This window comes from Zalophus californianus, chromosome 11 (assembly GCF_009762305.2).
Source record: "Zalophus californianus isolate mZalCal1 chromosome 11, mZalCal1.pri.v2, whole genome shotgun sequence".
Taxonomy (NCBI): Eukaryota; Metazoa; Chordata; class Mammalia; order Carnivora; family Otariidae; genus Zalophus; species Zalophus californianus.
The window spans coordinates 80,101,421-80,129,416 of record NC_045605.1 but is presented as its reverse complement, the minus strand read 5'-3'; the positions used below and the strand labels follow the sequence as shown (position 1 = coordinate 80,129,416).

General features: G+C 39.8%; 1 protein-coding gene and 1 long non-coding RNA gene across 2 annotated transcripts; one reads left to right on the top strand and one right to left on the bottom strand.

Moving 5' to 3' along the window:
* The first annotated feature begins 807 nt into the window (after positions 1-807).
* LOC113915268 lies at positions 808-27,996 on the top strand. The gene is made up of 3 exons (XR_003517611.2): positions 808-1,088; positions 5,124-5,200; positions 25,918-27,996. It is a non-coding gene; the product is annotated as an uncharacterized LOC113915268 (long non-coding RNA).
* Positions 10,098-12,313, bottom strand: FIBIN (fin bud initiation factor homolog). The gene has a single exon (XM_027581088.2). The coding sequence runs from the start codon at positions 11,743-11,745 to the stop codon at positions 11,110-11,112; it is 636 nt and encodes a 211-aa protein (XP_027436889.1). The 5' UTR covers positions 11,746-12,313; the 3' UTR covers positions 10,098-11,109.

The window sequence follows — 27,996 nt, the reverse complement described above, 5'->3', positions numbered from 1 at the left end:
GAGCTTGGCCCTCTGAGTTGTGATTCTGTGATACCCTGGCCTTAATACCATGAATTTATCTGACCTAGAATAGGTTTCTTTTTTTTTTTAAAGATTTTATTTATTTATTTGAGAGAGAGAGAATGAGAGAGAGAGAGAGAGCACATAAGAGGGGCTGGGTCAGAGGGAGAAGCAGGCTCCCTGCTGAGCAGGGAGCCAGATGCGGGACTCGATCCTGGGACTCCAGGATCATGACCTGGGCCGAAGGCAGTCGCTTAACCAACTGAGCCACCCAGGCACCCCTAGAATAGGTTTCTTTTTTTTTTTAATTTTATTTATTTATTTAACAGAGAGAGACACAGTGAGAGAGGGATCACAAGCCGGGGGAGTAGGAGTGGCAGAAGCAGGCTTCCCACCGAGCAGGGAGCCTGATACGGGGCTTGATCCGGGGACCCTGGGATCATGACCTGAGCCGAAGGCAGACGCTTAAAGACTGAGCCACCCAGGTGCCCCTAGAATAGGTTTCTTTACCTGCTTAGACTTCAGATTCTCCATGTGTGAAGGTTATTTCTAGCTCTGATGGTCTCAGCCCCCAGGGCCAAAACTATATATAGGGATATAGTTACAAGAACAGTTTTATTACTCTTTTAACCTGACAGAGGTTAACATAATGTTGAAATCTTGGGTTTCTTTCTCAGGTTGGCTGCCTCAGTCCTGGAAACTTGAGCCTGGGGTCAAGGTTCTCTCTTGCTAATTTCCTCTCATTTTGTTCTCAGTTAAATACAAAGTTTGTTTTTTTTAACTCTCTGGGTCACTGAGGAAGAACTTTCTCCAAATATTCCTGAACTCCTGGTTTAAAGACTTCCTGATACTTCCAGAATTAGGGTTCCATTAGAGGACCGGATGGACCAGAAGAGACCGGTGGTCAGAGAAGGGACTGTAGCAAGGCTGGAGATCGGGGAAGAGACAACAAGAGTCGGTTTAGGCATCAGGTGACATTCTAGAAAAGTAGCTGAGCAGTTTTCAAGCAACACTTGTGAAGGGTTGTTGCAAGGATTACCTGTGTTAAAATATATGTGACATGTTCAGAATAGCGTGCTGAGCACATGGTAAGTAGTGTAAAAATATTGTCTGGGTTTTATTGCTATTGTCTTGTTTTATTGTTATTACCGTTATTATTGCAATTATCACCCTCTGAATCTAGTCTAGTGATTGCACATAGTAGATACTCAAGAAATATTTGTTGAATGAATAGAAAAATTATTGAATAGCCCCTTTGAAAAATAGTTTTTTAACAATGGTTGAAAGGCAAAGTGGTGGCTGCATGTTTTGGTAATGGTAAGGCTTTACAGAGGAAATGGGAAAGCTCCGTAAACTCTGACATCCTGTTAATATTATGTTGTTATTGTGAATTGTCAGTCCAGATTTTTCACTGTGATTCTTTTTACGGCAAAACTCTTGGAAATTAGAGGGTCTATGGAAAATGTGACTTGGGATAAGTATTTATCATTAGTCTGCCCTTTGCCAATTTCTAAGCCTGAATGAGTTTTTGTTTGAGCCAAACAGTGAAAAATTGTTCTACTTCTGAAGTTTTCCAAGTGACGAAAATGCCTCTAATTAGAAAAGAAATACTGCTTACTCACCCCCTATATTTATTGCTCAATATATGCACATATTAGTGTTCACTGGGTCAACATGTCTGCTTTCATATTGAAGAGGATGTAGATTCAAGTCTCTTCTGGGCCTGAGCTGCAGGGGTCACCGTGCTTTATCCTGAGTCCATGTTCAGTTGAGCCAAGGTTTCTTCCATTGCAGGCCAGGGAGAGGTTGCCCAGGAATAGGAGCAGGTGAGTTATAGAATTACAAAGCTGCCTTCTTACTTCAGAAAGTCTGCAAAACTATAAATGCCCCAAGTACTCCCAGTGAAGCCCACTTGGATCATTCCATTCTATCAGCACTGGCAAGCTCATGACCTGGAGACTCTAGAGGCCTATCAGGCAGTTGGGGACACCAAACCACACAGAGAGAGTCTGGGGTTACATAAAGAGACTCATGTTTTTCACCCTGCTGCTTTCCATATTGAGATCACTGCAAATAGGGTCTGGCCTTCAGTCTTATAGGCCTAACTACTGGACTTTTCCAAGGTATCCAGAGCCAAATATGTAAGTGATGCTCAATAAATATTAGGAATTAATTCTTATTCTTTCTCACCTGGTAGCTCTGTTGCCAAGTTTTGAGAGTTCTCTCACGGTAGCCACCTACATGCTGAGCTTCCCGTTTCTTGTACCTCCCCCTCATGCTAGAGGCAAAGAGCAAAGGCACTGTTAACATTTGGAAAGGAAGGGTCAGCAAGATTCCTAACCTATTTCCTGCTGCAGAATTTATTCTCTTGGCCTAAATAGCGAGGAGTGTTTGCAGTGCCAACACATGCATCGGAGCAACTCTTACACGAATGGGAACCGATGCATCTTTGGCTTCTGAGGTGCCTGCCTAGAATGGGAAGGAAGCTCAATACTGGTTTGGGGGACATACATAGAAGGTCCACGGCTTATTTGAAATACATTTTTTAAAAAATTTCAACCTTCTTTTTTTTTTCTTTAAGATTTTATTTATTTGACAGAGACACAGCGAGAGAGGGAACACAAGCAGGGAGAGTGGGAGAGGGAGAAGCAGGCTTCCCGCCAAGCAGGGAGCCCGATGTGGGGCTCGATCCCAGGACCCTGGGACCATGACCTGAGCTGAAGGCAGACGCTTAACGACTGAGCCACCCAAGCACCCCAAATTTCAACCTACTTAAAATGTTGTCCCTTCTCAAAAGATTGTCCTTTCCCAAAAGAGGATTTTCAACGAGCTATGCATGGTCAAACGTTGTGGGTCGAGTGGCACTTGCTATTGTTCAAGATTATGGTAACTCCTTTCCATACATGGGCTCATCAAATCCTCACAGAAACCATGCAAACTATGTGTCACAATCCCCACTGTATAGCGGAAAGAACAGAGGCTCTCAGAAATTACACAATTTGCTTAGGTCCTGCAGTTAATAAATTACAGAGGCATTATGGGGAACAGAGTTTTCTGCCTCTACTTTCCATGCTCCTAACAGCAAGAAGAGGGGCAGAGAGAGCAAAGGAGGAAACGGGGAGAAAGAGCTTGGCTAAGGCAAGGAGGGGGGATGGAAACCAGGGCAGGAGAAAACTGACACTTGAGGAGTAGGTGGAAATATAATTCAGAGCAAAGCAAACCCACTAGGTTTTCTGCTCTTTATAATTTAATTCATAGTAGAATCATGTGGCAAATGTTAGTGGTTGACTCAGTGGAACTGCCAGCAAAGCATGCATTTTGAAAGTTGAGTGGAGCGCCCGCATTTGCTTGGTCTTGGAATGAACGCTGGGCAAAGATCAAAGCAAAAGAAGACGTTCAGGAAACACACTTCTTTAACTGCCTGCAGGAGGAAACTTTTCACAACTGGAAAATGCACGCCATTACTGCCAACCTTGGAGCATGGAGGCTTTACCTCATTAATCATAACTGTCAGGTTCCTCTTTGTAAACAGCAAGCTGTTGACACACAAAATATTTTTTGGTGGTTTTTTGGGTTTTTGTGTGTGTGTGTGTGTGTGATAGCAAAAAATGGGAAATGGTGCAATCTACAAGCCTTCTGAGAAAATGCTTCTTAGAGTCAAAATACGATGCTCTGTATCTTTACTGAATATATGGCAATGCAAAATCTGAAGTCATCAGAAAGCCTCAAGAGAAAAGTTTTATCTTTAGATATAGCTTATCTACTTAAAATGCCTGTGAAGAAAAATGCAGAAGTACAATGATGCTGCTTGAGATCATTAATAAAGGGAAGATAGATATCTAAGCTTTAGTTCAATCACAGTTATTTTTTGTGTACTAGTCAGCCATGTGAGGAATTCCTGTGGTTGAGTGCAAATCTCCACCTTCAGAGCAGTGTCTTTCCAGCCCATCAAGTAAGTTAGACTAGGTTTGGGCTGGTGGGCCCCAGGTGGGACTTTGAGTCAGAGGGGTCAGCTGGGGTCCACGTATTTCCTGATGTCATCAGGAAAGCAGCTGAATTCAATTCACACATATCCAACAGCCTTGGTGAGGGAGGGGAAGGTAGTCAAGAATCTGAGGGAGGCAGTACTGTCAAATCCAAAGTTGGAGGAATAGAAGAAATGGAGCCAAGAGATATGGAATTGGAATTATACATAAGAAGATTAAGAAGAATGACTCACATTCTTCTGGGACAAAAATCAACAATGGGACATGTGGAAGATTGAAGTCCATTTCTGTCACCTTCACCACCACCACCTTAGAGCAAACCTCCATCATCTCTCATCAGGTGGCCTAGTAGTCACCCAACCACATGGCCTTCCTGCTTCCATTCTTGCTTCCGTACAGATAATCTTTCCCAGAGTATTTTTTTCGGTAAATCAGAACAAATCACTTCTCTCCTTAGACCTCTGGTGTTTGAAATGCAAATGGAAATGAGATCATTGAAATTTGAATAATATCCAAATATTATTCATTAGTACTCAAATATATTGGTTACATATATTATATAAAATATATTGGTTAGTATCCAAATATATCTTCTCCTTAGAGCTCCAGTGCATTAGAATTAGAATTATATCCAAATTTCTTTTGATGGCCATCTAGTTCCTATATTACCTAGCCCGGATCTCCTCTCTGACTTCAATTCTCTAATTCTTTCTTTGATTTGCTCTGCTCTAGGCCCATTGTTCGCCGCCCCCCGCCACTGCCTTTTCAAACTTAAAATTATCTTTGCCTGAAGGACTTTGTACTTACTATTCTTTTACCAGAAATGCTCTTTCCTCTAACATTTACTTTCTTGGTCTTCTACTCAATGTTTAAGGCTCTGTTTTAATATCTCTCACTTACCCAGTGAGGTCTTCCTTAACCATCTTAACTAAAATAGTACATAACACTGCCTAATATCCCATTATATATATTTTTTCATTTATTTGTTATCACCCCACTGGAGGAGACCTAATGAGTCATTAAACTTTCATGTTTCAATATAAGATCAAGGAGAGCATGGATTTTGTCTGATTGCTGTATCCTGAGCAGGGCCTGATACCTAGTAGGCATTCAATGACTATTTTGTTCCATTTTTAGTATACATGCTGTCGAAGCAAGAACTCGGGAATGTGTTTTGAATGGATGAATAGATGCATGAAAGGCAGACCTGTAAGGTAAGTGGTGCCTGGACAAAGAATCTTTCCATCTGGCTTCAGTCCTGACTGAGTAACTTTTCTAGATGTGAACACTGGGCTCCCATCATCAAATGCTGAACACCACGAACTGTCCTGGCTAGTTCAGCATCGATAATCATGTGTTGTCAAATGTGATAGTATGAGTGAAAGTGCTTGGAAAATATAAGATTTAGCAAGAAGCTGGTTGCTCTTAGGCAAAGAATCATGGAGCCACACACATATGTGTAAGGAGATTCTTTACCCAATGTAAAATCAAGCAGAGAATTAAGTTCTTTGAGAGAAATTGGGTTTGCATTTTTTTCAATTAAAGAAATCATATAAGGAAAATGTTCGTTTCATAGGCCATTTAGAATAGGTAGGGAATTAAGAAATCTTGTGTCTCCTGCCTTCAGAAAGGAAAAGCATCATTAGTGGTTAGTAGGGTGGTAGAGGAGATAGACCACCTGCACTGGAATCTTGAATCCATTTCTGTCTGGCTGTGAGACCTTAGGTAAGTCACTTAACTTACTCTTTGTGTCTCAGTCTCTTTATCCAAAAAGTTCAGAAAATATAACATCTACCTGGACTATAACTCTGGGAGGATTATATCAGATAATGCACCAAAAATACTTTGAGTGGTGCTTGTTTAATAAATATCGGCTATTATTTGCATTTTGCAAACAAAGGGATGGAATTTCAGAACACTTAAGGGATTTATTCAAAGCTGCACAACTAATACATGGTGGGGCCAGATCTAGAACCAGAACCTCTGCCTCCTGGAGTACTGTCGGGAGATTTAAGCATTTTTAAAAGATCTATGCTACTGAACATATTTAATACCTAAAATAGACAGATGCTACAAAACAATGTATTACTAGGATATCATTTTTTTCACAAAGGAAAATATAGTTGCATAGTAGATTTGTATTAAAAATACTAAAAGAGTAAGTACACTAAAATGCAAATAGTAGGTGTATGCTGGGGGAGTTTGAGACTATGAATGATTTTGTTTTCTTTGTGTTTTGCTGTTTACATGTTATTAGAATATAACAGCTATGGCTTACGTAGTTGGAAAAAAATGTTAAAATTTAAAAGCAGAACAACAATAACACAAGCAGCGACGAAACCCTTGCATCTCTTAAACGTGTGATTATACCAAATCCTTATTTTATGTATATTGCTTTACATTTCCCAAACAATTCTAGTTTAGATTCTTGCTAGTCTCCCATAGAAGCTTCTACTTTGCCAATCCCACATGATGCTCTGATTCTTTGTCTAGGTGTCCTTTTTCTCATGTGTCTAGATGCCATTTTCTATCGTGGGTACCTCATATGCGGGCTCCTTAAAAATGTTGGATGAATGACATACCCATTGGGATCTTGACTCTGGAGATATTATTCCTAAGGATAACCCCAATTCCAAAATTGCTGAGATGATTCACAGAATCTCCTTCTCTATATCAGTGAATTATTGTTATGCATTTCTGTATTCTATTTCTAACCAAGACTTATGTCTCCAGTTGTTTTTTATGAAAACACTGATTTTATATGAAAAACTGATAAACCACAGTTAGCATTTATATTTCACAACCGATTATTGTTTCTGATCAAGAAGATTTTAATATGATCCTCTGAAAAATGTCCCAAGGAAATTTGAGCATACAACCCATTTAGAGTGATTTCATATCTTTTGTGGTTTTCATGGATGTTTATATTACTTGCTAAAATAGTTTATAATCTAAGTTTCAAAGCTTCTTTCAGAAAGCTTTGAGCCTATTTCCTTAGAGTTGTAAACAAGAATTTAAAAGGCAATGAAAACTATGTGAACTATGGAACAGCCTCTCCGTGCTGCCTTTCATAACATACCTACACCAGCAGGCTTCTGCCGGCTTCTAGGAGTGTGGCTTTGGTGGTTGCAGAGGCTAACATGGCCTGGTGTCCTTTATCAACAGACTCTAGATAGACAGATACCTATGGAATGTTTCAAAGTAGGTATACGGAAATTTTCACATGGTCAAATTGGGAGAGTGAGGAGTAGTGGTATTTAACAATGCATCACACAGAGAAAGACTCAGCAAGAAATTCGGTAAACACAGGAGCCACTCAGCTTCTGATGGACAGAGATCAGACATCTGAATTGCTGTAGGAAGTCAGTTGACAGATCTATAGGGACAATATTTGCAGTAGACAGCTGGTGGCCCCAGGGGACCCCTACCTGCCACAGTCTTCTTTAATTTGATCTATACTCCACTAGATAACCATCAATTTTAAAAGGGAGAATATAGTGAAGTATTTAAGACATCACACAGTTCTCACCTTGGGAAAATTCCCTAGGCTTTCTGGGCCTCAGTTACCAAACTAATCATAATAATAACTAACATTTATTGAGAATTCACTCTGTGTCAGGTACTGTTTGAAGCACTTGGCATGGAATAATTCCTTTTCTATGATACTTTCCTCACACAGTTTGTTGCTAGAATTAAGGCAAAGTAATTCAGGCAAAGTTCTTAGCACAGGCCCTGAGTTCTCAAAAAAGTTAGCTGCTTTGTTGTTATAACTAATTGAAACTTAGGGTGCCTGGGTGGCTCAGTCGGTTAAATATCTGCCTTCGGCTCAGGTCATGATCCCAGGGTCCTGGGATGGAGCCCTGCATCAAGCCCTGCATCGGGCTCTGGGTTCAGTGGAGAGTCTACTTCTCCTTCTGCTTCTTCCCCCACCCCTGGCTTGTGCTCGCTCTCTCTCCCTCTCTCTCACTCTCTTTCAAACAAATAAATAAAATCTTTAAAAAAAAAAGAACTAACTGAAAATTATAACAATAACAAAAATGTCTCTTACTCAAATAAAACTCCAAGAGGCTTTTTAAAACTGTTAGTTAGATTAAGTCCCAAAGCTTTGCGATATCGCGGAATTACCCACAACCTAACTCCATACCAGATGCATGTTAAGTGATCGGTATTAATAAAAATAATGCGTATCCTAAAATGTATGGATATTTTTGTCAGATTTCTCAGGGAAGAAAGTATGTAGTTTTCTTCAGAGTCTCAAAATATTATTTCATGGTCTGAGAAATAAAGAAGCACTATTGAAAAGAATTTGTCACCTGGCAAGCGAGGAGTTCCCAATAAGCATAACAAGGAAGTGGGGAGGAAAGAACTGAGTGAGTCTGTTTCCCCCCATAAGAGGATTTGGAAAAGCCTTGTGATGTTAGCCTCTGGATTGGTATCTAGGACAGCTCACTACCCCCACTTGGAAATTCTCACTTGCCCTCTAGGGCCATTTACATAAGACTCTGTGGGCTTACTGGCTGTACATCTAGTCTTGAATGGATGATTCAAAGTCAGATAATTTCGTTCTGGTTTTGCAGGACTCATAGAATGTTTGCCCTAGAAAGAACCTCATACATAATCTGTTTCAGGGTTTTCAAATTTGTAGCAGATATACCACTGCTCCTCTTTCTGCACCCATGGAAGGATCTCTAACTGGGGACAGCCCTCTTTACATCTTTAAAAGGTGCCTTATAAATCCTTCCTAGCCTAATAGTGTATGCAGTTGTTATGGATTGATTGAAATTAGCATGCACAGGGAAGCCAGTTTTCTAACTGTGTCATGTGCTTAATATTCTCCTATTACAGATGGGAAAATTGAAGAGGTGACATTTAATATGTCCATGGATTAGACTTGAATCCTGTGAAGTGAGTGATAGGAAAGTTTTGAGATATTAAGTGTTGACTACAAACTACAATCATTTAAGTGCCAAATATCATCCATCTCCTTTGCCTCTGCTGTTTTTCCCTCATCTTTCATGGAATAAAGAAGGAAACCCTTTTCAACAATCATTTACCTTCCCCTCACACACCAGTATAGAGGCAGCTAAGAAATTACAAACAATTATTTTAAGTATTATCCCATGTGTTGTTCTTTTATATTTTAAACAATGAGGTTTATGCAAAGGTTTGGGCCTCAGCATCCTTGCAAGAGGCAATGTGGGAAAGTTCTGTACTATAAGAGACCAGGAGCTGTTACAACAAGGGTCAGCCACTTTCTGTGCCTCAGTTTTCCCTACAGTAATAGGAGGATATATTGGACACATCATAGGAATAGAAAACTAGATTCTGGGCGCCTGGGTGGCTCAGTTGGTTAAGCGACTGCCTTCGGCTCAGGTCATGATCCTGGAGTCCCGGGATCGAGTCCCGCATCGGGCTCCCTGCTCAGCAGGGAGTCTGCTTCTCCCTCTGACCCTCCCCCCTCTCATGTGCTCTCTCTCTCTCTCGCTCTCTCAAATAAATAAATAAAATCTTTAAAAAAAAATAGAAAACTAGATTCTTCATGCATGGGGGAGAAAAAATGCTTCACTGTTGAAGAATAGATTATGAACATTTATTTATTTTCCTCTGTGTGTGTGTGTGTGTGTGTGTGTGTGTGTGAAAGAAAAATATATTTAAGGTGAGAGTGAGGGGGCTGGGGGAAGACATGAAATAAAGTGCATTTTTACCTTTTGAAATCATTAGTCAATAACATAGACCTGGCTTCAAAATTATTAAACATCATTATAGTTCCTATAACTTAGAATGGAACACTCCGTCTGCATTATGAGGGCATATAACTTAACAAGCCTTGTCATAAGATTTTCCAGTTGTTTCTATGGGAAAAACTGGAGAAAATGGAGTTTTTAGGCAGACCAGCAGAGATCAACTTCTGGCAAGACCTAGATTTTTTCTTTTGAGGATGATAAGGGTGGCCAAGGAAGAGAGGATTGCCAAATACATAGCCATCCCTCTGCCTTCTTTATTATATACTCTGAGTAAACTGGCTTAAATACCACCCTTCTCTTTCCTCTTGCACTCTACTTCTCTTTGCAATATGAAAGTTATGGATATCAATTAGAAAATAAGCCAGTATTATATGAGAACATATTTATTGGCTGAATAATAAAACTTAGTGAAGGAGTTATTAAAATTAGAATCCCCCCTACTTGAAGTACAAGTTTCCAATACGCAAACAGAAGCAAAACCCCCAAACCCAGAACGAATACATTGGTAACCTACATCATCGGCATTCAGGGTTGTGTTCAATCTATCTATTTTTTTGTGATGGACTGCAGCTCTGAGGACACGGGCATACAATGAGAGACACAACAAATCAGCTTAGCAACATGAGTGTGTACCCCCCACAAAGCTTGGACTTCTTAAATGTGGCCACTTCAACTTACACTCACAGAGGCACCTTGGACATCTCCCTGCAAAGGACGATTTGCATGTAGTTTCTAGGCAATACTCTTACAAAAAAAAAAAAAAAAACACACAAAAAACAACAAAACCTGAAAAACAAACAAAAAACCCCCAAAACTAAAAACAAAACCTTGGAGACCATGGTTAATAAATAAGAGAGAAAAGGAGAAGAAGAAACTGGCGACTTCCATCTGCTGGCTGGCAGGCAGGCTGAGCGGCACCTGGGACCTCATCTGAAAAACAGACAACTGACAACTTTCAGAGCCCAAGAGCCAAGGCTGAAGGTGAAAGGGAACTCTGCACTATCCTCTCAGAGTATTTTCCCATAATCTCCAGGGTGGGGAAATGTGATCGCTCCCTACTGCATAAACTGTGTCCTTCTAGACGTGGCTGAAACAGGTGTCTCTGCAGAGTTATAAAGTCCTCTAGGGAAGGCAGGAGGCATGGCCATAAGTTGTTCTTTCCAAGTAACAAATCAATAGCAATCCCATAAATAATGTACAGAAACGAAACAACTCGATTCTCACTTATTTCCTTTAAAGTTCACTTCAGATCATTCTCCAAGTGCAAATCCAGATACAAAAAATAAGAAGTATAAGGGAAATGTTAACCCTGTCTTTTGCCCCCACCCTCCACAACCAGGCTGACTTGATGCCCTCTCCCTGCCAGTGTGCCCTTTCCCCTACACTTTAAGATAATCATTTTTCAGCCGACCTAGCCTGGTCCCATGGCTCCTGATGGTGAGGGCGAGCAGCTCGTATTTGTCCCTGAGCCCCACGGAGATGTCAAGCGTTTCCTTCAACAGGGACCTGGTGTGGACCAGCATCCCCAAGAAGTCCTCGTTGAGCCTGCTCTCTTGCCTGCTGTCCTGTTCCTGGCCCTGCTTAAACTTGCTTTCCAGCTCAGTGAGAGACTTGTCCGAGTTGGAGTAGGCATCCCCGATCTGGTGGGACTCCCGCCGCAGGTACTTGCCATAGCTCTCTTCCCCGTCCAGGTCGTAGGAGATGCTCTTACTGATGCCCTCCAGGACACGCCCAGCATCCTCCACTTGGCGGCCCAGCACGGTGAACTCTTCCCGGAGGGTGAGGCTCAGCAGACTGCTGGCCTGGCTCCCCTCCCCCTGGGAGCAGCGCCGGTGGTCACTCACCCTGAACAGCAACTGGCACTTCTCAGGGTCATCATTCTCTTCATAGTCCCCGTCGGGCACGAAGTAGTGATGCAGAGTCCCATTGGACATCTCCGGGTAGAGAGGGCCATCAAAGTAGCCCTGACACAGGCGGCAGAAGAAACCTATCCAGAGGAACTTCAGGAACACCATCCTGGAGAATCAGGATGACCGGGGACCCCTGGAGAAGACCGTTCGCCCAGGCACGAAGAAGGGGGTCCCCCCGGGAGTCAGTGCCTCCCCAAGACGGCGACAGCTTCAGTCCCTGCCGGCTTGCTGCACCCTGGCCCCCCCTCCCCAGCAGGCTTCATGTGGCTGTGTCACCGGCGCCTGGGTAGCACGGCCACACAGCGCAGGATGCACCCAGGCTCTGGCTCCTGCGCTCGGGGCTGGAACTCAGCCTGCTCTTTGGTCGCGGCGGCGGCGGCGGCGGCGGCGGCGGCGGCGGCGACGGCGGCTGGATCACCGGCAGGAGAGGGAACCCCTCCTCCAGGGTTCGGTTGCCCCACTCACTGTCGGAGTTCCCCCTTGCTTCTGAGAGATGGAGCCTGTAGCTGGAGAGAGAGGCTCTTGCCCTCTGATACGATTTCAACTTCTGGACTGGGTGGGAATGTGGAGCTTTTCCTTTGGCTAATGATATCCTGAGGATCTCTCCGCTCTCAAATTACAGCTGGTTTCGTCACTTGGAAGCCAGGGAACAAGTTTGGAAAGAAACCTCTCACCAGGTCTCTGCTATTAAAGGTACAGGATCTTTTTTTTTAAGACTGGAAGGGGGACCTTGCAAAATAGAATTTAGCTTGAAGGAGAAAATAAGAACAGGGTAAACAGAATGCTCACAACAGAAAGGCTGATCTGCTATTAACATACTGGAGGGAAGAGTGATTACCCTGGAGAAATACTACTTCACATTTGAAGTAAGTATAAGTTCGACTGGAGTTTTTAAGTATGTCTATTTTTATCATTAAAAATTTATCATTAAAAAGTTTGTGACTTCGAAGGCAAATTTGCAGTGTAAGACATGACAGTTTTGTTTGGAAATGGTTAGTTAATTAAAAAATGTTAATAACAATACATTGAAAGCAATAGCAATATAGAAAACTAATTAATGCATGGTTGCTGGTATGTACAGGAACAAAAGCTGAAAATGGAATTTTGCCAGTTTAATAAGTAAGTGGACAACTGAGATAATTGTTTAATCCTATGAAAAACCATCCGTGCTAAGCTTCGGCAATGCATCTTTAGCCTGACACCTTTGCAGCTATTGTCTCTTTTGAGATACTTAAGAGTTTTTGAAGAATGTAGGGCTGGGACTATTATCTGGAGAAACCAAGGGACACGATGAGAAACAAATTGTTTGTCATCACAAAGTTAGACTGTGGTGGGGCCAGCACAGGGTCTTTTCATTTAATTTAGAAAAACAAAGTTTTTTGTTTTTTTACCAGGCCTTTTTAGTTTCTGATCTATGAGTTAATTAGCAACTTGCCATCCATCGGGCCAACTCATTTGTCCAAGAAATGTTTACTGAGCATTTACTATATGCTAGAGTCTATTTTAGAGACCGCTACCAGAGCTGTGGAAAAAGTGGAGATGGATACTTGCCCTCTTGGAGCTTACATTCTAGGAAATTGAGAGAAAATTAAACTAATATAAATAAAGAAGATACATTGCATGTTGACAGTGAGAGGGTTGGAGAAAACACAGGGAAAGGATGGGAAAGTGGAGGCAGAATTCCTGTTTTCATAGTTATTTCCTTTCGGCCTTGAAGTGTAGCCGAAATACTCATGTGATCTGCCTGTGTTTGTACTTATCTTCCTCTCCAAGTCATAAGGGACTGGTGTCATTCAGAGCTACAGTGCCATAGAGTTCTGGGATTGTCATACTTGTTACCATCACTTTGTGACATAAACAACCCAGACTTGTGGCTAGACGAGAAGTCTGGTTAAATAACTGGATATTTTGTCACTGTGGTGCCACATGCATAGATTTTGCAAGACATGTTGACTGCACATTTAATTCTTATCCAGATATTTGACATCATGAAAACACGGACAAAAGGAGTTTTCTTAGCGATTGTGCTAACCAAAAAGATGATGACTTATTTTCACTGCATTCCAGCAGAGAACTACCACCTTCTCCATGGAGAGACTGGACTGTTGGACTCAAGAGCCATATTACTTCATTCTTTTTTTCCTGGGACATTCACAAATGACAACAGATGGATTCAAATTGGCTGCTTGGCCAAAGAAGGGAAGAGGAATTTACTCGGATTCACTCCACTTCTTGCACAATCCCTCCCTGACTTACGAACCGATTCAATTAAGCAAACCTAAATTAAGCACTTATTACTACGTGCCCCCTACTTTATGTAGGGCACAGTGTTAAGTTAGCTGTAGATACAAAGATGTGCAGTAAGAAGTTTCAGCCTACAAAGAGTTTGCTCTCTGGTGAAGAGTCAGGGATATACACACAAACAACCATGATACGAACGGCTAAAAGTATTTACTTGTTCCTACAATTATCTCATCTAAAGATATAAACTCCATGTCATGTATCAGGAAGGCATCACTTTGGTACAAGTAACTGAAAGTCTAACTCAATCACACTGAAGTCAAAAAGGAATTCACTGACTGACAGAAAGTCTATAATTAGATTTTCAGTCTGCACCTGGTCTAGAATCTAGTTTCTCTCTCACCGTTTTTTGGTTCTACTTCCTCAGCTTAAATTCATTCTTGGGTAGTCTTTTTCATTTGTGGTTCCAGGATAGCTACAAGTGTCTTTTGCAGCTACAAACGTCCTTGTTCCTATGTAGTAGGAATGAAAGGTTATGAATGGCAGGTCCTTCAAATCAGCCTCAGTGGCCATGTTGGTTTGATTTGGACCATTAATTCATCCTTGAACCAGGCTGACTGTAGTCAGAGGTTTGGGATTGGCCACTGTGCTTGAGGCAACAAATGAAAAAGGACCCTGTTCTGCAGCTGAAGGCAAGGTACCATGCAAACTACATGGATGAAAAATTTAATGTCTTATTTAGGAAGGGGGCAGTATGAGAATGGATTCCGGGGAAGTAACTACAAATATTCTCCCTACCCCATGCTTTTGTCTTTATTAACCATTTCTGAAAGACACCAGCACTCTTGTAGTTGTGTGCAGTCAACTATTTAACAGCTGGCTCTATGGGAGAAAAAAGCTCTTTGTAGCATTTGCTGATTTCCATAGTGTGAATACGCTCACCATGACTGGATCACTGAATACAGAGTTAGGAAGATGTGTGCAATGACACATACCATTATATAGCATTTCCATCATACAGATACATTAGATACAGATAACCCCAAGAGCAAAGAAAATAGTAATTACAAAGTGATGAGTTTTACATATGCATTCCCTTTATTTTAATATAATTTATTTAACTACAAGTATAAATAACATAATTTTCAATAATGACTGTGTTTAACAACTGACTTGCAAAATTCCTAAAAACCTAACAGTTAGTTCTCACGAGCCAGTGCTAGTTAGCTCCAGCACACCATGGTCTTTTGCACTAAACACTTTATCTTGTTCATTTTTAAAAGTTATTTATTTATAAGGTCTTCATATGTGCACAATCCTGTCTTTGGCTGATCTACTAGAGTCAGAGTTAAGGTGGGCTTCTAATGATTGGCCTGAAGTAAATGGAGGCAGAGGAAATGTCCAAACCCAGATATACAGGACAGAAAACTTGGAGAAGTAAAATTGAGAAGTACGATCCGCTGATAGGGACAATCGTTGAATCTAGGACTGAAAACTAGAGATGAAGTCAAAGGGCAGGAACTGGATAAATTTAAGAATAAAGGAGGACCCCAGCAGCAGTGGCTGGAGTCATGTAAGTATATAAGCACCCTCACTCAGTACCAGCTGCTTATTTGCAATCTTTGCCATGCAACGCCAGCAGCGTTGGCTAGCTTACAGCTCGTGTATCCTTTCTTCTTTTAAGTGCACTTTAAATCTTGTTGTTCCTTTGGTCCAGTTACCACTTCAGAGAGGGAAATAGGAAATCAGGCTGGCACCATGAGCCTAAAGACCTACAAGATTTCTTAAGCTCCATGATTTCCCCCTGCCAAAGACTTTTGTGATCCCCTGACTGTTTCTGATTATGATAATAGTGGAATTTTTATAGACAAAGAGGCTTGTAAGAGATGAGGTCCCACTACGCAGTCTAGAAATTCAAAGGGTGTCTCTGGGAAGTGGAAGCTCTCACTCTCAACAGCTCCCCTACCCCAAACTGGGGGGAGGCTGAATTCAGGCTGAATCCCTAAACAATGTCAGAGAAGAAAAAGAACAAGGACGTTAGCTTGGGTGGGAGAAGAGAGAAAAGGCAGACAAAGGGAAGAAGATAAGAAAGCCCCAGTATTTAGCACTTTGGGTATTATTTTATCAATTAACAGGTAATCACTAGCATTTGTTGAGCAACCATTGTTTACAGAGGCTGGGAAGGAGAAAAGAAAAGAAATGGATGAGTAAGGAAGAAAGGTAGCAAGTAAAGAAGGAAGAAAAGACAGAAGGAGGAAAAGAAGAGAGAGCAGAATAAATTTTGATGATCTAATTTATTTGTCACATTAACTCAGTGAAGTCGTTATTATTATTTGCTATAAGAACATTGGTTAGGGGCAATTCTTAACAAGAACAATCACAAAGTTCCCATGAAATATAGGCAATACAACACACCCATGAAAACCTAATGAGAATGCTTACAAGGAAATAAGTGTAATGTGGGAAGAGTCTGATCAGTTCTCCCAGTCTGTCTCCATTAGTGAGAATAGGCTGTGATATGCTGCAGTAACAAATATCACCAACATGTTAACACTAAATTTAAGTTCACTGCAAGTCAGGGTGACTCAGTAACTCTCCTCTATGACTTAGCTGTAATGATATTTCCTCTAAAAGCCCTTCCTTGATTTCCCAATTTTAATTAGTTCTCCCTATCAGTTCCTTTTATACCGCTCTGTTTCTTCCCTCATGGCACTTTCTATTGTTTATGATTGTTCTTTAATTTATGTATTTATTTGTTCTAAGTTTGTCTCTCCAGCTTGATTTACACTACAGAAAGACAGGAGCTGTGTTCCCTTCTATATCCTGAGTGCCTAATACAGTCATAAGAAGTGCTTAATGAATACATGTACATGTTAGCACCCTAGGTGAAGTTGGTCACTTCCTAATTAGTGTTTCAGCAAGATGTTTTTTGCAACTAGTGTTTTCTTTCTTTTCTTCTTTCCTTTCCTTTGCTTTTCCTTTCTTTTCTTTTTCTTCTTTCTTTTTTTCTTTTCTTTTCTTTAAATTTAAATTTAATTAATTAACATATAGTATATGTTATAGTTTCAGAGGTAGAGTTTATATAGAGAGTTTATAACATATAGTGTGTATTAGTAGTTTCAGAGGTAGAGTTTAGTGATTCATCAGTTGCACTGGAGTTAGTGTTTCAGTGGTACTTTTTCTTTGTTCTTCCATTATGTGTGTTGCATTGCATTGGATTATCTATGAACTAGTCTATCTTCTCCACTTGACTGTGAATTCCTCAAGGGTAGGGGTGTATTTTATTTACCTTTAAATTTTCCTTTATATTCGCTGTGATTAGCACAGAGCCAAGCATATAGCAAGAGCCAAATATTTGTTGTTGTGATAGTTAGGCTGTAGAATTTAAGGAATTCTATAATTTAATGATGGTCAGATAATCTATCTATTTGAATACATATTTTGTCTGGCCAACAGTCAGCCAGTGATGTCTCACACTTAATCTGGCAGTAGAGAAGGGAAAAAGTCCTGCGAGTTCCAATATTCAGAACATTCAGAAGGGAGTATCGCTCAGAAGGGCCACTTTTGACCTGTCCTGAGTAAACTGTGCAGCAGTTTGTATATATGGTCCTAGAGTGTTCTGGTTTGTAAACTGCAGAAGCATCACACCACCCTGCAGGGTACTTTGCTATTAGCCTGGTGAAGATTTTCACTCTACTGCTATTGGAAGTTCATGTCCTGGGTTATAATCCAGCTAGGTCAGAGAAGAATCAAACCTTGTTTGTTTCCCCTCTCTGAGCAGTGTTTTATTTTCCCTCATCATTTTAATTATAAAGACCAATAGAATTGGGAGAAATGAGAAAAGGCAGAGAGATAGAGAAAGAGAGAGGATATACCAGTTTCACTTTTGACACTTGCAGGTACTTTGTTCAGCAACTACGTGGGAAAACGAGGAGCAGAAGGAGCTGTATAATCTGTTGAGGTTGCGGGGGACTTGGGGTGCAAAGAGTCTGCAGGTGGAAGTATACAATGAGGATCAGCTGAGAGGGACCTGCAAAGACTGTGATGATTTGACAGAGTGAAAGCTCACATCTGAGCTTGGGAACAGGACAAGTGTCATGAGATTTTTAGGCCAAGAGCCACTGACTGAGGTTACTGAGGAACAATGGGGCTGAGTCAGTCCCCTTGTTCAAGGAACTCTGCTAGTTCTGGTCTTAATAAAACTTACAAAGGAGTCCACAAAATGGCCAAACAGATGCCCCTCAGAAATCAGTTAGGGTGGGGAGTGGAGGGAGGTGGCGAGATTAGTAATAGCATTTCACTTTCTTTGTCCGAAAACAGGAATATCTTCCATGCTTGTGTTTCTTGGTCCTTGGCTGCCTTTTTTCAAGATCTTGGAGGTTAAAAATTGTCTTGCAGTGAAAAAGTCCTCGATTATGTTTTGAATCTCAAATCCAAATCAGGTTTTTAATTCTAAAGAAATGCAGTTGGAAGAGGATGATAGGGGCTCTTTTGAAGACGAGTCAAAATGGGCTTGTCAGTGTTGCCTTCGGGAGGAAAAGTCTGAATGCTTCAGAGAGCCTCTGCGCAGATCCTGGTTCCAGGCTGGACCCAATTTCCTCCACTTCTCATTTTGCAGCTTTGTTTATGCTGCCTAATGAACACTAACACTTAACTTTTCACTCCTGTTACCTACTCCTCATTTGGCCCTTATTACTGATGACCCTAAATGTCGAACAGATGGAGGCAGAAGAATATAGGCTCATAGAGACATTTGAGATATAACAGTTTACTTAAATATGCTTTTTAGGTATTGAATCTGTGTAGGGTGTGCTCTTGTTTAAAACTGGGATGCTCTTCAATCTGACCTAGTTCAGAGTAGGTGTTCAGCAAATATTTGTTGTTGGAAGTTATTAAGCCAATGATTGTAAGTGAGGTTATCAATTTAATACTGACCATATGTTTTGAACCACAGACACGAGAGCGCTCAATGGGGACAGACTTAAGACACAATTTATTAGCATGGTTAAGATTCTTCAACAGACTACGGATCGCATAACTAAAGATTCTTTGGACTGGGGAAATGTACTCATTTGCCGATGACCTTTTCTGGCAAAATTTTTGTTCATAATAAACAAGTAAATTTGTCAGGAGTGAGTCCGGGTTACAGCTTGCCTTGTCTTTAGCTTGTTATTGCAGCTCTGCAAAGAACAAACAGCAAATAAACAACGTAAAGGTCTATAAAAAGAAAGTATGGTAGATTTGGTTACATACAAAACATATGCGAAAATAGTTATAGTCACAATTGTGAATTGGGATATTTGCAACACATTTTGATAAGAAATGTTTAATATTCTTAGTGTATATTGAGTTCTATGAACCCAAGAAGAAAAACACTAGAACCTCAGAAGATAAATGAGCAAGTGACACAAGTAGGCAGTTTTCAGTAGAGAAAACTACATTCCTATTTAACATATAAAACATGTAACCTTGTAAGTAATGAAAAACCAGAAATGAAAATAACAATGAGATAGGATTTGTCCTAATTTTGTATAAAATAGTTATACTTCTTAATGCTATAATGACATAGAAAGACAAGTGTTCTCATATATTAAAGATGGAGATATTAATGGGTTTGACCTTTCTGCAAAGCAGTATGGTTATTTGTATTGAGAGATTTAAAATTTTTCATATCCTTGGACCCGGTAATTTTGCTTCTAGAATAGATGCCAGAAACATAAATACATATAGAAATACATAGAAAGATTTATAAACAAAGACATCTACTGCTGCATCGTTTTTAAGAATAGAAAGGTAGAAACAAGCAAAATCTCCCAAGGAGAAAAAAAAAAACTAAACTAAATACATAGTGTATCCTTATATTGGAAAGATTTTACATCTTTTGAAAATTAAATTTTTTGTTAAGATTTATTTATTTTAGAGAAAGAAAGAGCGGGGGGGCGGGGCGGGTAGGGGCAGAGGGAGAGGGAAAGAGAAACGTAAGCAGACTCTGTGCTGAGTGTGGAGCCTTAACGTGGGGCTCGGTCTCATGACCGTGAGATCATGTTACAAGCCAAAACCAAGAGTAGGACGCTTAACTGACTGTGCCACCCAGGCACCCCTGAAAATTAAATTGAAGATATTTTTAATAAAATGAGAAAGTATTATGATACAATACTATATGAAAAATGATTACTAAGGAAAACAATAAAAACAATACAAAGCCAAGATGGTAATATGACAAAAGGTAGCATGCTTACTTCTATGGGGGTAATAACTATGTTATTCTTTAATTTGGTCTGCCTTTTTCATATTTTCCATAATAGGATATAGTATGAAATTTAGAGAAAAAGAGAAGCAAAGAAAGGAAAATAGTACCAAGAGGTAGACAATCTTGGGCTACATTCTGAAAGAACCCGCTTCACAGAGCTCCTGACTTTACATTCTTTAGGCAGAAAGCTTCTCTGACATCCTGATTCTGGGTCTGCAGACAGCAGACATTCATTTGCATTAGTCTCCTAAACCACTTGGCGCTGGAGCCAGATACCCAAACCCTTTGGATTTGGGAACCTCTGGTAGATTCATTCCACTGTCAAAATAAAAGCACGTTCTATGACTGTGGACTCTGAGGTTAAATTCCTAGATTTTTTTGGATCAGAATTTTCATTGCTAGTGTTAAGGGTTGGGCTGGAGGGCAAGGTGAGGGGGGATGCAATCCCTATGTTGTAGAGGGTTATTTTGTGATAAAGCTTCTCTACACTTGGGTAGGATTTCTCACCAGAAATCCTGAAATCCAGGAATTACAGTCAAGCCAAATAATTCAAGACAACTGGATTTTAATTTTTTTCCTTTCTTGGGTCCAGGTCCCTTGTATATTTATTAAGACTGCTGCTTCCCAGATTTTGCTTCATACCACCACCTAAATGGAAGGAATTTCTATTAAGTAGCTTCAGAGACTAAATTATATCCTGTAATGGACATGAGAAAATGAAAATAATCTACATCATCAGATACTTACCATATTTTTTCTCTTTCATTTCTTTTAATGTAAATGATGTTTTCCTTCAGGGATGGTTAAACCAAGTTTGAAAGTTGTGTGGTTGTCTACATGCAAATGTTATAAGGAAAATGGGAGAAAAAGTATAATTTTCCATTCTCAATGATGAAAAATAAAGAGGGCAGGCTTTAATAAAATATAATAACAAAATTTGTCTTGGTCTTAACAAAATTCAATGAAAATATCCTTTGAAGTATTTTTTTTAAGCTGTATAAAAATAAAAATGAAGTTTGGATTTTAAGAAAGTTTAAAAATAGAGCATGTGCTACCGGGGAGGTCTGTCAAGTAACCAAGTAACTGATGATGTTTAGAAAGACTCTTAACTGTATTTAAAAAAATAGAGAATCCTTTTTTTTTTTCCCCCAAAGTAGGCCAGTGCCTGGTACAAACTGACAGCAACCTATAATTTATGAATAGTGGAAAGACTTGTGACTTAGAATAACATTGTTGTGACAGCACAGTAATATAATAGGATTGAAGGTATTTAATAGAGAGAGAACACAAAATAAAAATGCTCTCAGTCTTAGAGATTATAGTTAGTATTAGGTATACTTTGCCACTTTCCTGAGGGGTGTGTCACTGGGTCCATGCATGTTTGGATAAGATGAGCATGGGGCTTTCTGCCTAGGATAAGCTATCTTCCTATCTTCCTTTTTTCTCCTCCCAAATGGTTTATTGATAATGGCTTTATCTCAAACGTAGAAGCCAAATGGAAAAGGACAAAATGATCCCCAGAGAAGAAAAATATTCCTGTCAAGAAGAATATAAACAAGTTTAAAAATAACTAAAAAGTGATTTGTCATTAAAAAGTTAATTTCCACTTGTAAAATGATTTTTACAATCTCCAATTAAAGAAAAATATTTCTTATTTTTAACCTGCTGGACCCTCCTTGGCTCAGGTATGGCTACATTCCAAAGCTGCTTGAAGAGAAGAAGGGGATTAGCTTTGGAATGGTGAATTGTATGTAGTTTGCACTCATGGATACTGAGCTCCAACAGCTGACAGGAAAGAGAAAAAGTAAGCATTCACATATTAGGTCTATATGAAATCAAACATCAGGCTACTTGGATACCTCTAGATTTTAGATACTTGGCAATGTGTAAGCAAAATGTTTTTATGGTTTGCTCTTACTCTAGATATTTACTACATTAGGATCTTAGCTTTAGATTCCTAAACATGGAGATGTTTACAGATATTTTAATTTGAGGAAGAAAGACTGTTGATTGAAAACTGCCATCCCAGATCACCCCAAACAGAATATCATCAGAATATATGAACTCAAATATTACCAGTAAACTTAAGACACTAGAAAAAATATTACACTATTTTGTGCTTCTTGCTAAGATGAGATGATAGAAGATGAATATACCCTCCAACCTGAAATGACTAAAACACCAGACATGGTACATTAAATAAGAGTTTTCAAGGGGCACCTGGGTGGCTCAGTTGGTTAAGTGTCTGACTTCAGCTCAGGTCATGATCTCAGGGTTCTGAGATTGAGGCCTGCATTGTCAGGTTCTATGCTCAGCGGGGAGTGTATTTCTCCCTCTCTATCTCCCTCTGCCCCTCCCTTTGCTTGTGCTCTCTCTCTCTCAAATAAATAAAATCTTTAAAAAAAAAGTTTACAAGACATTGGGCATCAGGCAAGGAAGACAATGACCCCAGAAAGTTGGAAAACCAGAGATGGTAATAAGGAAGGGTACACCAGGTGGAGAAATGGGGCTGGAGGTACAGGGAGGCCAGTTTGGCCAGAGTTCACAAAGCAGGGTAGTGGAGAGGACCTCCAGAAATCTGTAGAGGGTCTTCCTCAAGTCTTCAACTGAGTAGTGACCAGCACATGCATGAAAGGAAACTACCAGAAGTGGAGAAAGAACCACTGAAAGGATTAGAGGGAACAATCTCTAGAGCTCACACAGGGCTGAAAAGAGGTTCAATTCCAACCAGGCAGAGTAGAAAACTTCATTATTTACTGAATGTTGGGTAGATTACACTAAAGAATTTTGCCTCAGTAGTGAGGAAGTATTAGCCATATTCTAAATGCTGCTCTGATCCATACTAAAAAAGCTTATAAACAAAACCTATAAAGATCAAATTATTTCCAGGTAATGTACCCATATCCCAGAACAAAACTGAAGAATAGTTATAAGAATACAAAAATAGCTAACACACAAGTTAAAATTAATAATGTCTAGTATTTAATTAAATATTACCAGGCATTCCTCATCTAGGTAAACAGAACCCATGATGTGGAGAAAAATCAATCAATCACAACTGAACTAGAATTGACACAGATGATTGAATTATTAGACAAAGACATTCAAGTTATTATAATTGCTTTTCATTTATTCAAGATGCAAGGGGAAAGATTGATGATATTAAGTAGAGACATTGAAAGTATAAAAAGGAAACAAACTCAACTATAGAGTTGAAAGAATGCCCAAGATGTAAAATAAACCCTATTGGGTTAAAGGTAGAGAAAACTCATGGCAGAAAAAGAGATTAGTGAACTTAAAGACTTAAAAAATATCCAAAATGAAACACAGAAACATAAAAGACTAAAAAAGCATGAAGACAGTTATCAGTGAGCTGTGGAATGACCTCAAGCAGCCTTATGTGTCTGTAATTGCAGTTCCTGAAGAAGAAAAAGAAGGATAAACAGAAAAAGTATTTGGAGATACAATAGTCAATATTTTTCCAAATTTGATTAAAACTGTAAAGCCACAGATCCAAAAAGCTTAAAAAAAAAAAACCCTCTAAAATAAACATGAATCAAGCTACTTAAAACTAGTGATAAAAAGAAAACCTAAAAGTCAGCTGAAGGAAAAAGACAAATTGTGAACAGAGGAACAAAGATGGCAGCAGATTTCTCTCGTGGTAAACAACATAAGCCAGCAGACAGTAGAGAATCTTTAAGTTACTGAAAGAATAGAAACAAACAAACAACAACCCCAAAAAACTATCAACCAAGAATTCTGTATCCAGGACAAGTATCTTTCAAAAAATGAAGCCAGAGAAGATGTGGCCTCAAAGGAGGATCACTCTTGCCATGATGGTATAAATCACTGGACCCACCAGACATACCACATGGTAAATCCAGCAGTAGGATGTTGGTAGAGTGAGAGGCCAGCCATGGTAAGGACACTAGAAAGTCAGCATGAAACTGGCCATTTACCTAGCCATCTTTCCTCCCCTTTTATATGCTCTGGTAGCATGGGAGATTGTGAGGGTCTTGCTGTCCTTCAATACCTCCAGATTCAGTGGGTCCCCTACCACAGCTACTACAGCTGTCCTGGCAAGTGTGGGATAGTTCTTTAAAGTGCTTTTTATTTTTCTGGGTTGCACCCAAGAAAAAAGGCCCATGAGTCTTCTACTTTGGGATTTGAGTTTATATTAAGGGTTCTATTGTTTTCCCTTACTCCAACCCCAGGGCTCTATTCTTGGAGTCAGAAATATGCCGGCTTACCAAATTCTGTCTAACTCTTTTACTTCCTCTGAAAATCTTCTTCCTATTTCCTCCAGCCCATAGAAGCTGTGTGTATTCTCTCTGTAGTAGGAAATGGTTTAGCTTCCTGCAAATCTATTATTTATGCCAGAATCTGAACTATTGGGAGCTTAAAACTTTCAATTTGAGTTATTTTATTTTTATTTGCATTTCTTTCACTGCATCCCTTCACAAATAGACTGTAGGAGACCAAAAAAATACCACATGTACTCAGGTTATCACTCTGTTAGAATTGCAAATATTTCCTCCTGGCACATTGCTTATGTTTAGCTTTCTTTATTCTGCTCTTTCATAGCCAGCTGAGAGTCAGAAGAGTACTGTGTGTGCATGCATGTGTGTGCACACCTACAATGAGTTATTAAGGGGAAAAAGGCTAACACTCAAGACAAATTTAGATGATGGGCAACATTTCTTGAGGGCTAGCCCTGGTTATGATATCAAGAACGCTCTCTAATGCCTTCTATGGTCTATAGACTATTATTCAGATTGGGAGCTTACAGCCCTGGCAGGAAGTTCACTGGGGAAAAATCTATTGAATCATTTCTTGGATTAAACAGGCAAATCAGTCATGTGTCTGAGCCTAGAAGTGTTACCAGAAGTTCCCCAGGAGAAAAGTCACAGGAGATTACCAAACCTTACTTGAGATGGAAGAAATAGGTAAATGACTGAATTTTTAAATTTTGTCTAATTGCCTGGTCATTGTTATACATATTGTAAAATGGACCCTGATAGTCATGGAACAACTTTAAAGATTTTATTTATTTATTTGACAGAGAGAGACAGCGAGAGAGGGAACACAAGCAGGGGGAGTGGGAGAGGGAGAAGCAGGCTTCCCGCGGAGCAGGGAGCCCGATGTGGGGCTCGATCCCAGGACCCTGGGATCATGACCTATCAGAAGGAAGACGCTTAACCGACTGAGCCACCCAGGCGCCCCTCTTGAATATTTTTTAAATAATTTATTGATAAAGCCCTTTTAGACTTATTTAAACATAAACTTTTATCATTTATCCATTTTGGGAGTATATTAAAAGGAAAGTACAAGAGAAATTAACTCCTTCCTTCCTTCCCTCCTTCCTTCATCCCTCCCTCCTTCCTCCCTCCCTCCCTCTTTTCCTTCCTTCCTTCCTCCCTCCCTCCCTCTTTTCCTTCCTTCCTTCCTTCCTTCCTTCCTTCCTTCCTTCCTTCCTTCCTTCCTTCCTTCCTTCCTTCCTTCCTTCCTCTCTTGTTTTTGTCTTCATGATCCTATAGCTCTGGAACTTAAGTTCAAAGTTGGAAGGAATTTTTTTTTTTTTTTTTACAAATTCTTGTTTAATGCCCTGTTACTTGTGCTATGTAAAATATGAATTGGTCATATCAGCTTGTCATTTCCTTGAGATTCCTTTTACCTCTTCCCTATATCAGTTTATCCTGTCTTCATTTCTACTGCTTGGTGTGTTACAGATAATCTTTTTGTAGATACCTAAGTAAGAAAATGTTAACAGTCTCATTTACTTGCAGGTATCGATGTGGTTTGGAATTCTGGGGTCCAGAGCCGATGGCCAAGAAAGAATTCTTGAGATGTCTTTGGTGAAAAAGGTGGTTTTATTGAAGCGTGGGGTCAGGTCCCATGGGCAGAAAGAACTGGTGCCCTAGGACTGTGAGGAGCAACTGATTGTGTATTTTGGAGTTGGGGGAAGGAAAGATAAAGGGAAGTTTCCACGAGGATTTTCAAATGCTAAAGAAGACTCACAGGATCCTGGAGGCCTAGGTATTGTCAAGCTAATATTGTTTTTCCCTCTAGCAAAGTATTAACATTAAGACAGTTGGGAGTTTCCTGAAGGAATGTTATACTCCACCTGCCTCAAGTATTTGTGGTGGGCTACAGGTTATAAGGAAATTTAATTTTACCTGCATTTCTTTCTGCCTTTGTTCTCCCTGTCAGGTATCTTTCTTAGGTCTTGATTGTTGCTTTGCAAGAAAATATGGAATTTTGTGATTTTTCAACAATGATATTTGTGTCCTTAATATCAAATGGCACAATATTCATTTTCTGTGACCTCAAGAATACATTTTAATTTTTGTTTCAATTGGAATCATAGTGCTATCTTTTTAAAAGACATAGAAAAAGCCAATGACACTCGACACATATACAAACAACTATGCACATACATCAATTGAAGTGACAATAATGTGGGCATCCATGGTTGAAATCACACAAGCACAAAGAATGACTTTTACCTCACAGATGCTCCCTAGTCAACAGAGACTACAAATTATTCCCTTGTTTTGGGTTGCTCTGAGCCTCTTGATTATGATGCTGTAAGGTAGAAATGCCTGGGGCACTCACCTGTGCCCGGACTAGTTTGAGCCCTCACAGACATTTCCTGATTGGAGACAATACTCTTCCTGGACTGAACCTTGTGGTTCGTACTATGATGGCAGAACACACCTCAGCAACAACCATCAGGAAACTTTGAAACAAAGTTTCTTACTCACAAGTCCTAGAGGATGCATAGCACACCCAGGGCCACAGATAAGGTAGCAGTAAGAAAGAGAGAGAGAAAGAGAGAAAGAAAGAGACAGAGAGACAGACCTAGAGTTTTCCAGGTTCACTATTAATTGGTGAATTTAAAACAGAAGAGTGGGACGTAAGCCTGGAGAAGGGAAAGCAGGGTTACTCAGACAGGGCTTTTTAAAGGGGAAACTCATGGGTGGGGAGGCCTGGCTCTTTATCTGGTTGTGTAGCTGCCGATGTGTTTATTTGAGATGGATGTCTTTGAAATGGATGCCTTGACAACCAAAGCTTAATGTCAATCACTGACAGTACAATAAAAAAAGCTAATGGTCAGGCATTTACACTACACATCTATTGTAAGACATTTCCTAATTTCAGAGCTGTTAAAACATAGAAAATGCATTTTGGAACTAAGAAATGCAACATTGAGCATTTATCACTGGCTAAGTGCTTTACATAGAATTTATGTAATCATTGCAAATCGGGATTACCACTTTTCATCTCTATTTTGCGGATGAGAGAATTGACGCTCATGGAGGTATATAACTTGCCCTTCGTCATAAAACTGGCAAATTGAGGAACTGAGATTTTAACAAAACTCTGCCTGATAGAGCACCCAAACTCCTTACCACTGTGCTATCCTTGCTCTGGGGACTGGAATGAAGGAGTCCAAAGCTGCTTTAAAGTTAGTATGGCTCTCCAAAATCACTTTGACATTATTTTTGTTCTAAACTATTTGCTTGCTCTTCAAGCAAACTCCATTGTATGATTTAGAGTAAGTATTCGCTATACATTTGTAGAATGAATAAAAGCTGTTATAATCTGTTCTGAGTATTCAATGTCCATAATATGCCAAAGTTATGTTATGGGAAAATACAACTGTTGAGAAAAGACTTGTAATAGGAACTTACTTTCATAAAGATGTATGTAAAAGTCCAGATAGTTTGGATAACTCTCCAGGGCCCAACAGTGTTATCCATTACTGCTATATTAAAATGTATTAAATACCACTTAAAAGGTATTACTTGACAGTCAACAAATAATAGACCGCTTTGTGATCATCCTTATTTTGAATACATATT